The sequence below is a fragment of the Entelurus aequoreus genome, linkage group LG09, assembly GCF_033978785.1.
Source record: "Entelurus aequoreus isolate RoL-2023_Sb linkage group LG09, RoL_Eaeq_v1.1, whole genome shotgun sequence".
In the NCBI taxonomy this organism is placed as follows: Eukaryota; Metazoa; Chordata; class Actinopteri; order Syngnathiformes; family Syngnathidae; genus Entelurus; species Entelurus aequoreus.
The window spans coordinates 26,625,902-26,639,133 of record NC_084739.1 but is presented as its reverse complement, the minus strand read 5'-3'; the positions used below and the strand labels follow the sequence as shown (position 1 = coordinate 26,639,133).

General features: G+C 39.2%; 1 protein-coding gene across 1 annotated transcript in view; it reads right to left on the bottom strand.

The window, feature by feature from the left end:
- Positions 1-1,153: 1,153 nt before the first annotated feature.
- kif16bb (kinesin family member 16Bb) overlaps positions 1,154-13,232 on the bottom strand; it is a 41,950-nt gene continuing 29,871 nt past the window's right edge. The window contains exons 15-18 of the mRNA XM_062059630.1: positions 12,964-13,046; positions 11,622-11,701; positions 4,267-4,336; positions 1,154-3,776 (exon numbers count right to left, since the gene is read on the bottom strand). Coding sequence (XP_061915614.1) covers positions 1,569-3,776; positions 4,267-4,336; positions 11,622-11,701; positions 12,964-13,046 — 2,441 coding nt within the window. The 3' untranslated portion in view covers positions 1,154-1,568. The remainder of the gene's footprint in view (positions 3,777-4,266; positions 4,337-11,621; positions 11,702-12,963; positions 13,047-13,232) is intronic.

The window sequence follows — 13,232 nt, the reverse complement described above, 5'->3', positions numbered from 1 at the left end:
CCTAAAAAATTGCGCGAGTCCGTCTTTGTAGTCTGTGGAGACGCCGCAGTCGATAAGCTTCTCCTTTTTCTCTATCTTCTTGTTATGGCACATTCAATCTCCGCTGTTGCCATTTCTTATATAAAGTAGCGTACAGTGCTAACATATCTGTCAGTAAACTCGCCATTAAAGCGCTAAAACATACCGGTGTAGTGAGTTTACATTACTTACCCAAGGAACTTTAGTTATTGAGTTCCGGTCGGATGGTTTATCACGGGACACATTTCCAGTGTTTCCGGATGAGGAGATGCTACTCCATTATTGATTTAAGTAAAGTCTGAATGTCATTAAAACAGTTAGCTCCATCTTTTGACACTTATTCGACTCCCGTCCTTGCACACTACACTGGTACAACAAAGATGACAGGGAGAAGACGCTACCGAAGGTGAGCCATGTAAATAAGACCGCCCACAAAACGGCCAATCCGGAAGAGACTGTCAGTAGCAGCTTGAAAATGTTCTGTAAAACAATCTATGCAACATTTTGACCAAAGAACCACCATTACATGTTAAGTAGACCACAAGGAAGTGTTGTCAATTTAGAAAAAAATAATAAGAGTCTTTTATTGCGCCCTATAATCCGGTGCGCCTTTTATGAAAAGATCAAAAATAGACCATTCATCGGCAGTGCGTCTTATAATCTGGTGCGCCCTATGGTCCGGAAAATATGGTAAATCAAATGTCTTCTATAGAGGAGGCTTGTTTTCCGGATTATACAAACACTGAAGGGAAAACTAGCCCGCCCTGTCCTTAGTTTTCTGTAAATGTGGCCCTAAAACAATTTTGTAGAATATCCCTGCCTTAGAGTATAGAAAAGAATCCGGTTTTCTCCTTAAGTGGACAATGTTACAGTCATGCTAGTAAAGATTTGCACACCTGCCAAGAGCATAATAAGTTCACTCTAAACTCAGAAAGCCTAAATGGTACTTCAACTACCAAGTTATTATGCACCATACCATAGTGAAGGTAGGGCCTTGAAGCTAATCAGTGGTGGTGGTGGTGATTGAGGGGAAAAAAAGACAAGGGAGTGAAATGAATTGGAAACTAAATTTGCTTCCCAAAATCTAGGCTGAACAATCACAGGTAAATAAACTTCGGTAACAGAGCAGTGGGATTACCTATCTTTTATTTACATCATTTCACAAACATAACTTTAAATAAAACATTCAATAACAAATACTTGTATACATAACTTAATCACAATATTTATTCAAGATGGCTAAAATCCTTAAATAGCAATCATTGTAACCTAACAAAGTAAATAAACTGGAACAGAATCGTCATGACAGTATCTGGTAAAAGACGATAGGTATAATTGTAATGATTAAAACTAATTGAAAAGAACAATTTTTCAAGCATTTTAAAATTTTACAAGTTAAACTTGCGTCATTTAAAATTTTAATTTTATGGAGAGTTGAATCAAACATCAAAATCAGTCATAGTCATAGCCACAGGTGGGTTTTTTCACTGGTTGCTAATTCTTAGTGTGTCTTCAAGCTGAGCAGCTCATTACTGTCTGTCAGTTGTTCATCAGGCACTTGACAAATGATTAATCAGGCATGCGGCCTCAGTGGAGCAAAGGAAAGTTAATTTCCACATCTCTGCATGTGGAGATAAATTAGAAGCATGGGCAGCCACTTTAGTCACACTGTCAGGGTGACCTCCGGCCCTCACGTTTGAAAGGATTAGATCCAGTCCAACAGCTCCGCACTCATCTTCATCATGTACCAGCATACAGCGTACATCGGAGCGCTGACGAAGGCTCAAGTTGCGGAACTGGGGATGGCAGGGCCATACAGAGACAGAACGTGGAGGTGGGTGAAAGACAACATCCTCCTGCACCACACCTAGGTGGGTATCAGTGAGTAAAAGCTGGGCCAAAACTTCAGTGTCACTACTGGGACTAATTTGAACCTTCACGCTTGTGTACATTAAGAGCTGCACCTCTCCAAGGATGATGACCAGTTCTTCTTCCATGTTGCAATGTAGAAGATAAAGAAGATCTGCAAGACTCTTCTGAAATTGCCAGCATACTCGCAAATCCGCATCCAGCAGAAGGTCAGGTACGCAAGCCTGTGTGTCAAATGACAATCCAGTCCCAAGTGGCCTCCAGTCTCCACTAAATACAGGGTGCTGAGAGACTCTGCTGTCTCCAGGATATATTACGCCTAGTATGGCAGAGCACAACTCTTTGGTAAGTAGCTGGCTGTGAGTGTACACACCCAAGATGCTTTCCTCGGTCGTGCCCATCAAACGCAAACCGTAGCCTGCAAGGCTTACCTGCAACTCCTTCAGCTGCAAGAAGGGGAGCTGATGAAACGCCACCAGCAGCCCAGATTCTGCGGTCAATGTATAAAGTCCCACCTCCGAGAGGACCAGGAGAGCAGGACAGGGTTCAGGCTGGCTGCATTTTGCTGCATTAAGCCAGAAGAGCGCTACAATTTTATGAGAATCCAGCAGTGTGCTTGATAGGACTAACTGTATAGATGTTCTCAGGTCTCTTAATGAGAGATTTTGTAGGTTAACAAGAGGATCTGGATATTTGATCGACATTAGAAAAAATCTTTGGACCTCACGCTCTGGACCACTTACAGAGCTCTCAAATGTTTGATCTAAATCTGTGGGTGCTTGAGTAATCTCAGTACTCGCCTCCTCCTGTGTTAAACAGCCATCCATGTCCTCTGCTAGTAAATACAGATTTTCAGTTGTCATATTTGTTTGCAAGCCATTTTCTGTAAGTTCATGAAGGCTATCTGGAATGCTCTTGGCTTTAATAATTTCATCTGTCTGGGACAGGAGTGGGAGTTGTAGGGGGTTTTGACGGTTGTAGTCATGAATAATCACAGTAGTTTCACTGCCACTAAGATGTCCCATTATGTCCATCTGGATGTTCTGCATCAGTGGAAGATATTTGGTCATTGAATAAATGTGACTACCCTTAAAACGTGAAAAGACATAACTGTCTCTAACCAGAGAGAAGACTTGGCTGTCAATGACAGACATGACCTTGCTTTTCCTGGCAAGAGAAATTAGATGATTCGACCAGTAGGCCACAAATGGCTTTTGTCCTTTTTCTTCAAACGGGCGGAGTGCCATGGAGGAGCGCCAAAGGAAATGCCGAGCATCTTGGACAATGCAACTCACTTTGTTAACCAAACCGCTCAGTCGTGAGCCTTGAACCGCAGATCCCACAGACTCTTTTGCAGAATCTTTACAACATACAAAACCAGTCATGTCTCCACAGCCAGGCTGTTCCTCTAAGATAGTTTCCTCAGGTGGAGGGCAGGCTCCCTGATTGCCAAGAGCATGTTCTTTGAGCTGAGAAGTGCTGGCCTGTCGGGGGGATGACGTGGCACTATTGCTCCCTGAATGCTGAAGGTGGTACACGTTGCCTAATGAGCTCCCACCAGAGCCAGGTCTCCCCCTGTAGCAATGAGCCACAACACCTTGGATCTCGTTAGCTTTCCCCTCTGGCTTTATGACACATCCATCAACTAGGCCCAGGACACTTGTGTGCTGGAGGCTGGCATCCCCTGACCACACCTCCTTTCCCGTACAATATGCTACTTCAGCTGCGTTCTCAGCTTCCCTCCAAGGGTGCTCAGACATGAGCTCTGGCTGTGATTTATGACATCGAACGGTCTCCTGTTCCAGGTCACCCCCAGTGCTTACTCCATTCTGTTTGTCTCCACCCAAATTGAAACCAGTCTGAGGGACAGGACATGTTCCAGGTATTTCCTAGTTATTGTGTGGGTGGGTAAAAAAGAAAGAAAAGGGTCACTTTGCGTTTCTTTCAAGCGACATACAATAATGCGTTTTATGTAGAAGCTATCACAACGATACAATTATACATACTATACACACATGCAGATATTTTAAAAAGTGCTCTTGACCCAATATTTTCCCCAAACGCATCATTTCTTTTAAAACCTCTGCGGGAGAGCGTAATAAGGTGTAAACATATGCACATTAATCAACCAGAACAAGCCAAGAGAAAAATAATTTCATGCATCATAAAAAACTGCATTTGGCCCAGCCAGAGTGGGGATAGGTGTTCCCATTAACTGTTTTGCAACTACGCCTCACTTCAGTGCATGATAAAGCTCAAACGCTGCAGCACAAAATTATTCTACACTCAAATTGTGTCTTCCCAAAACACGCTGTGGTTATCTTCTATCTGATAAAGTGTATAACTGCTGTAATTGTAAAAAGACATGTGCACACTTACATTTATTGGGTAGTCAGGAGAACAGGTCACCAGTTTTGACTCCGTCCTGGAAATAAGTAGATCAATAACACTGAAAATAAAGAGAGTAAGATCTATATTAATAACAATGTTTTTATATTTAAATTACTCATGCTGCCTTTCATTTTTAGAGGCAAAAGTTATTTGGTGTGAAATGAGACTTTAGTTACGGCCACAGGCATGCCTGCAACAATCCCGAGTCCCCGTCACAAAAAGCAGCCTTTGTTGGTGAAACAGTCAAAATGGCTGAATAAGATTAAACCCACTCTACCAGCTGTGGGGGAAAAAAAGAAAAAACCTTGGTGCACGTTTATTTGAAGATTTACATATAATTTGCAGCTCTCCTGACATTGGGGGTGTGGGTGAGGATTTTAGAAACCATGGTTGAGCTGTGCCTGCTACAATCGGTCGTCACAGCAACACATGGGACACAATGCATGTCCTTCAATCAGCGATATCTACCCAAAGTGAAAATCAATTATGAATGCAGAAGTTTAACATTTTTGATGACGATTTATATAAAACTTCATAGTTAAATTCACTAACTATAGCAAGCGCTTGCTGTTACAATAAAACTGATATCTGCATGTGTGTATATTCCTGGGATGAAGCATGTTTTGTTTTTGTTTTTTTAAACCATATTGTACAGTGCATCTTTCCTGGTACATAATCATACAAAGTTATCCTTTAATGTCTAATAATGAAATGTGATTAAGGTTAAGAAAATATAAACTTTGGAATAGGGCTCTAGGCAATCTTTGCTGCTCACTAGTGTTACCATATGAGTTATTGTGTAGAAATAATTACAAAAGTACACTTCATTCACCAACAGTGTTACAAAAAAGGTCAGTTAGAATACATAATGTTGGATGTAGAGAACATACAAACACTATCTGATCAAAAATATTGAAATTCAATGATTTAGTACTTGTGCAAACAGCTAAAATGTATACACAAAGCAAACTATAACCTGCTGGCCAAGAATGTACAACAATTCTTCAACAGAAATATAACCTTAGAGAAAAATCTCATTTAAAACAGTAGTATGCACGTACAACACTTAATACCTTGAGCATATCAGTACGTCGAATCAAATTATGGAATGGATTAAGCAAAGAAGTCAAACAATGTACTAATATGATCCAGTTAAAGAGGTTCAAACTGTTTATCAAAAGTATTCTTCCTTGTACTTTGTAAACATCTTAATCTTTATTTAAAATTAGTTATTCTCATATGTGAATCGCTGTACTTACAATACAATGATTTAAACTGTTACAGATTGAGAACAAGGAATAAATACATGTATTAGAAGTTGCTATGAAGTGGAAAGGGGTAGGATTAAATAAGCTTTGCTTCTTCCTACTCCTTTTCAGACATGTAATGAGAAATGAAAGTGTAATGTGATTTAACATGCTGACATTGTATGCATGTTCGAAATAAACAGGAACACAATATAATTTGAGTTACTACTTGAGCTACAGTGTATGGCCGGAAAACAAAAAAAAGGAAAGGACTGATCCAGAGGTTTGTTATGGGATGAAAAGCAGAAAGTGGCAATAATAAAAAGTTAAAAAGTAGCTCCATCAATCAGAGTTTGGTCTTCGACAAAGCTGTATTGCCATAAGCTCGACTCAAGGAATAGCGGATATACACTGTGCTCCAAATTATTATGCAAAGTACATTTTACTCAAATTGTCATAAATAATTGATGCAAATGTCAGTCAGTATAATTTTCAAGTCATCAGCTGTTAGTTTAATTCAAATTTCATTGAACAAATCTCAAAATGTATTTTTACAATAAATAAATACAGTAAATAACTCAAAGTCCACTGTTCCAAATTATTAAGCACAACAGCGTTTCAAGAAATTTTATAGGCTGTAAAGAACTATAAATGGTCACAGGTTAAATTTGTAGCATTATAAGACCATATCAATTAAAATACTTTTGATTGAAATAATTTCTGATCAAACAGGCTGAGTTACATGTTAATATAGGATCCCTTTTTGATATCACTTTCATAAGCCTTGCATCCATTGAACTTGTGTATTCTTGGACTGTTTCAGCTTTAATTTCTTTGCAGGATGTTCGAATAGTGTCCCATAGCTGCTGCTTGGATATGAACTGTCTCCCACCCTCATAGATCTCTTGCTTGATGATGCTCCAGAGGTTCTCAATAGGGTTGAGGTCAGGAGAGGATGGTGGCCACACCATCAGTTTCTCTCCTCTTATGCCCATAGCAGCCAGTGACTCAGTGGTGTTCTTTGCAGCATGAGATGGGGCATTGTCATGCATGAAGATGTTTTTTTGTCGGAAGGTACGGTTCTTAGCAGCTTCTCTCTTAATCCGAAATAGTTGTCTGGCAGAGACTTTTATATTTTGCCCTTTTCTGCACAAACTTGCCTGTGCTCTGAGTTAGCGACACATTTCTTTACGGTTTGATGATCACGCATAAGCTTTTTGAAAATATCCAATGTTTTCATACCCTGAGCAAGGTAGTGTACCATCTTACGCTTTTCAGCAGCAGAGAGATCGTTTTTCTTACCATATCGCTTGAAACCTGTGGCCTGCTTAATAATGTGGAACATCACTTTTAAGCAGTTTTCCTTTGATTGGGCTCACCCGGGAGCCTATTTATCACAGGTGTCTGAGATTGATGTTAATGATCTACAGAGCCTTGAGACAATACCATCTATGAGTTTAATGGAAAAACAAAACAAAAACATTTTGACATTTAAATCCAATTTGCCTAATTTGGAACAGTGTACAATCAATTTTATACTGCACAAACTGAAGTACTTTTGAGACAGTAAATTCACAAGATAAAAGTAGAGCGCAGCTTAGAGTCATGAGGCTGCCATGTTTTGCCTCTTTAATAAAAATGTCCATCTGTGAAGCTTAAAATCCTGTGCAATTTGCTATTCCCCAGAACAACTAAATTGACAATATTCAGAGCAGTATAATCAAATCAGCCAAGACAGTACATTTGAAATGCTACGGTCAGTCTCACTTGTTTGGTTATGTATCACTAATTGATGCTAATGGCAGAATTGCCACAACTTAAACCATAATGTTGAGTTATGAAAACAAAATCGGTGTGCCAGTCAAGCCCTATGGTTGACAACCTTATAACTTATTAATTATACCAGTAATTAAAATTGAAATATACCAGGAAGAGTACACACATATTTACGACATATGTGTTGTGAAATTCTCCTGTAAATCGTAAGAAAATATTGAATTGACAATATGTTACTATGATGTGGAACAGGCTGGGAAAATAGTCCTAGGTGCATTTAACAAGCTAGATCCCGTTTGTGGCATTGTGCATCACTCTGTCCACTTACATACATACATACATACTGTAAATGTAAGTTTGACAACAGAAATTTCCTTATTGAAAAAAAAAACCTTGCGGAGACCTTAACGCTGACGACCGCTGTGACGGATAGTTAAAATGGTAGTAAAGGACATCCTGGTACCTTAGTTTTCATGAGTAATATGTTCCAAAATCGAATCGTACAAAAAACAAATACATTTTTGCAATGCAAATTCAATATGTTCCAGCAAAAAATAACATGTTTTCTAAAGAATAATTAGTTTTATCTGCAGAAAATGTGTAATACATGTAGATGAGGAATGAAAATAATAAATGGTAATTTGTACCTTGATTGAAGACTCAGTGATAATTATAATACATTTTACTTAGATACGCTTTTATAAAAACTGACTTTATAATAAACAATAAAAGTAAAAATATAATACAAAAAAAAGCATTGATTACATAACAGTCATTCACTTGAACACAAAACAACTCCACATTGAATAAAGTACCACTATTACAGCATAAAATATTTTTAAAAAGTGGGTTTTGGCATGCTGCAGGCAAAAACGGCGATGAGCTGAGAGGGAGGAAGGGTGAGCCACACGGAGCATACCATTGTATTTTGTTAAGTTCTTTCTTGAAGTGAATAGTGTTTCTCAACTTTAATAAAGAGCTGGTACTTACGTCTTTGGCAATGTTGGCTTTATTTTACTGTTAGTCAACACAAAAAAAAAATCACATGTGGTTAAAGAGGAACTGCACTTTTTTTTAAATATTGCCTGTCATTCACAATCATTATGAAGGACAAGACGATGGATGGTATTTGTTTTGCATTCTAAATATTAAAAAAATGTGATTCAAAGTTCTTACAATGGAAGCCACGCAATTCAGCCTATAAAGCCCTTAAAAACATTCAAACACCTCCATTAAGGTTTTATATACATGTCAGTATAGTAATGTAGTAACGGGCACATTTATAACATTTAATATTTACATATTTTGATAATTTTAAGCATACGCGGCACATTAATTTAAAAAACGCATCACGTTTGCTTTTTTTTCCCCTTCATCCCTGATTACTAGCTGTGTTTCCATTGCAGTTTTAATCGCAAATTAAAAGCAATATTTTTCAAATTTTGTTAAAGTACATTTGCGACTTATAGGGTGTTTTGCATCATGAGCCATAAGTCTCATAAAATCTCATCTCGCGAGACTCCACTTTGAGGAAGATTTTGCAGCCACTGCTCCGTGATGTCAATAGATGACCAAGGCAGCAGGTCATCGCTCAAAGGCAACGTCCTTACTGCTCCCTTGACACTTGTTTGGGCATGTGGTCTCTCCGCGCTTGCAGGTCGGCCTCTATTGTGGGTAGGGCCTCGCGGGAGTTCCCAGTGCGGCAATGCCGCCTAGCTTTCTCCTCCCCCTCCCTACCGGGCGACCGATCGGACACTCACGGCCCCCTAATTTTGTTCGGGCAAATGTGGGTCTCTCCACGCGAGATGGCCCGGTGCAACGTCCAACCGATCGGAAGCAAGACCAAGATGACCCATCATGGGCGCCCCGTCGGTTTGTTGTTTAAGTGACATCTAAATGCGAAAAAGTGCTTCCTTCATGCTTTTGCAAAACACTTCAATATCGAAACGTCTCAAATGTTTTAGCGATATTTGAGAGGTTTTTTGAAATATAGGCGTTTCCATTACCAGTCGACATTTAGGTTTCGCGCATTTCTAGGGATAATGGAAACGCAGCTACTCACTGCAGACTTTGAGAGCAAACAAACATAATAAAACATCACTTACCATGCAAGGTTTGCTGTCATTAGGATGCCGACTGCTGCAATGTTAAGACATTCCCATTTAGGTGAATAATTAATTATAATCCTCAAAGAAACGAGGTGGGCGTGCAGGGTGACGTAAGAGTCTTTTTGTGTCGTCCTCACCAGTTATGGGTCCTAAATGGCTGTCAAAGTGTATCAACTTGTCGGAATACGTCCTTGTTCTACTATTCAGATGAGAGACATTTATGATCTACAATAAACTTACAGGGAGCAAGGAAGTGAGGAAGTAGAAGACCACTCGATGTAAAGAGAAACACATGGAAGTGATCACGGTGCCGCTAAATAGTTTGTCTGCATTAGCACTTACAACAATAATATCACTAATATTTAGTTAATATTCAAATCACGAAATGTAAATAGAGTATTGAATAGAGTAGCTCCCAATGGCTCCGCTGTAAGCTGACTTTTATATATTGGGGCGGTATAGCTCGGTTGGTAGAGCGGCTGTGCCAGCAACTTGAGGGTTGCAGGTTCGATCCCCGCTTCCGCCATCCTCGTCACTGCCGTTGTGTCCTTGGGCAAGACACTTTACCCACCTACTCCCAGTGCCACCCACACTGGTTTAAATCTAACTTAGATGGGTTTCACAATGTAAAGCGCTTTGAGTCACTTGAGAAAAAGCGCTATATAAATGTAATTCACTTCACTTCTTACATTTAGTTAGTTAACCGTGAAAACTACAGGACAAGACATGAAATACAATGCTTTAGACATAGTTCAGTCACAGGAAAATAAAGTGCTAAACAAAATAGCTACCTCATGGCCGCCTGCCACTTCGGAGGTTCTTGGGCAGCAAATACTTCTGTCTTGTGCATACTAAATAAGCGTACAATAATTAAACCAATGTGCTTTATAAATATACAGAACAATTCGACACAATATAACAAAATACCTTGTTCAGCTAGCGAAATGTTCTTGCTGCTGCTGATGGCTCGCTCAAAGTATTTTTCATGTCTGGGCGAATGCAGGTCTCGCAGTCTCTAATAGTAAACCAAACCTCGCGAGAATAGCGGTGTAACATAGGAAATAAATTGCCGTTTTTAATAGTACAAAAAATTTAACAAATTCACAACCATAATAATTTTCAACAAAAAATATTAACCCTTAAAACAAAAATATTAAGTGTAAGTTTCAACAACACTTACATTTATAATGCATTTTAAAAAAAAATCCATCTGTTGCCATATCTTTCATAATGATTGTGAACGATAGGCAAAAGTTCCAAAAAAAAAGTGCAGTTCCTCCATATTGATTCCGCGTAACGAAAAGTGGGCAAACTTGTTTGGGCGTACAACAACCAAGACATACAAAAACTGGGCAATATCTTGGCAAAAAATGTTGGCGAAAAATTTTAATCGTACGAAGAGACGTAAGAAAATCTAGGCACCACTGTACCTGAAATCTTCAAATAATATCCATATAAATTCTGAACCCAAATTATCTCCATCGTGTCACGCCATCTTTACAGCTTTGTCTTATTCTAAAACCACAGAGGCACATGTTGCAATGCCTTCTCCAGGCATTTGGACTGTACAAGCTGCAGACCAGGAGTGCCCAAAGTGGGGTCCGCCAAGTCATTTTGTTTGGCCCGCCAAAGGGTGGCTTTCCAAACCTGATACATATTCATATATGACCACTTTGAAGCTCGCAATCAAGCAAGGCTAACTAGGCAGTACTCACTCATGATGCTGCTGTACGCTTAACATTGCTGTGTTTGGCCCGCGGCCCTTTGGCACATTTTCACTTTGGCCTCTGGGGCAAAAAAAAAAAATTGGCACCCCTGCTGTAGACTTATGAGAAAACTACTACAGACAGTCCTCGTTTTACTTCTTAAAATGCATAGTTAGAAGGTTTATGGCAAGCTAATGTCAAATGAAGAGTGATGTTTTCAAAAATGGGACACAGCGCCAGATCACTACCGACTGAACTATAGATGCCGACCTGGGACACCCCCTCAGCTGTCTAGACCAGCTGTGATTTACACTGGCACAGCATGAAGTGCTTCAGGTTGGCATGTTCATTTGCAACATTCCCACTTCTCACTGAAATGCCGCCATGATTTATGGCTTTGACTATGCGCTGACACATCCTGCTAAAAAAAGAAGTGGCGACAAACTAGTTGCAACTGAACCTTCTTCACCTCAGAGTGTTTTGTGTTTGTCTGCTTGGAGTCCTACCTTGGAGTGGCAAGTGTCGTCTTGGAGGGGATTTTAGATTTCCATTTTGGAGACAGGCTGATTCTCGATATCCGCACAGCCTGTAGCAATCAGAATGAGACAAGACTGGAATGAAAACAAATCAATTACAAAAGGGTTCATTTTTTTGCACTTGGTGTGAGTTCATAAAAGTTTGTATTTTTGCCACGTTTTGATCACATTTAAAACATAAAATTAAAAATTAAAAAGGGTGTTCAGCGGATCTCTTGGTGTCAGGAGAGGGAGGGGAGTTAACTTGGTTTGATATGTGCTCAGACGAAAGCAAAACAATTTTGATTAAAAATGCACTAATTTGTGACCATATACTGGATATATATTTTCGATAAAATGTTGTATTCATAGCTGGATTATAAAGACTTCAAATGTATGTTTTGACCCAATTAAAAAGTATATTCGACAAGCTGGTGGGGGGACTCAAAGCCACTAAAGTTATTTAAAGTTACAGTATATTCCGATCAGGGTTTTATGCTGCTGATCCTGATACCGATCATCCATGAGTGAAATTGGCCGATACATGTTATTGGTATTTGTATTAACTATACATTTTTCAATTCATTTATTGTGAGTGCTATCAACAGTTTAACAATATTAAAATAATATTCAATCAATCAATCAATCAATGTTTATTTATATAGCCCTAAATCACAAGTGTCTCAAAGGGCTGATTCAAACAAATTCCTTATTTTCTTTTATTACATACAATTGTTTGATAAAAACAAAGTCACCAGTACACACCAACTTAAAACAAAAGCAAAAACTACTACCAGTATCTACTAATTTAAATGCTTTTGGTTTTGCCCTCAGTCATCCAGGGAATTAATCAGAGTTTAAAAAGATAAATAGATTAATGAAAATGGCTCCAATTAAATTATTTTGAGACACTACACATATCGATCGAATCACTCTAGTATTGATTGTATACTAATACTAACCACCAACTTATGGATTAATCTGCCCTTTTGTGTCGTGTACTTGCTGTGACAATGCTGACAGTTATCCTCTCTCTAGCTCCTATTTCTCTACTTGTTCATAGTTGCTTACTTTTTGCTGGAATGTGATTACACTTCTTAAACATTACTAAGCACTTATTTCTTGGTGTTTAAAGCTAACTGAGCCAATAGCTTGCTCTCGGTATGTAACAAATTTAGCTTCCAGAGGGGACCAGCATTAATTGGTAATGCCAATCACATGCTTTTATGTTAAAAATCGACCAATAGTGATGGAAGGCCGATCGTTCGGCACATCCGTAGTCATAGCACACAGACAGACGTGCATGTCTGCTGTAGTCAGGTTCTGTCTGCACCTGCTGTTTCTCTCGGAGGTCGACAGCTCCGGTGGGGTGGTTGAAGCGTAATAGGGTTCTGCTCCCTAGCTGTATGATGGCACCTGAAGGGGAAGGGGGCACACATTAGAGAGTTGCAAATCACTAAGCTACCTGCAAGCTCAAAGTATTTGGAATAAATAATGCAAGCCTTACTAAGACAGGTGCAGCAATTAAAGATTTGAGGCTCTTCACAAGATCTGGCACAGATGATAGAGTGTCAGAACATTATCCATAATGCATGAAAAGCT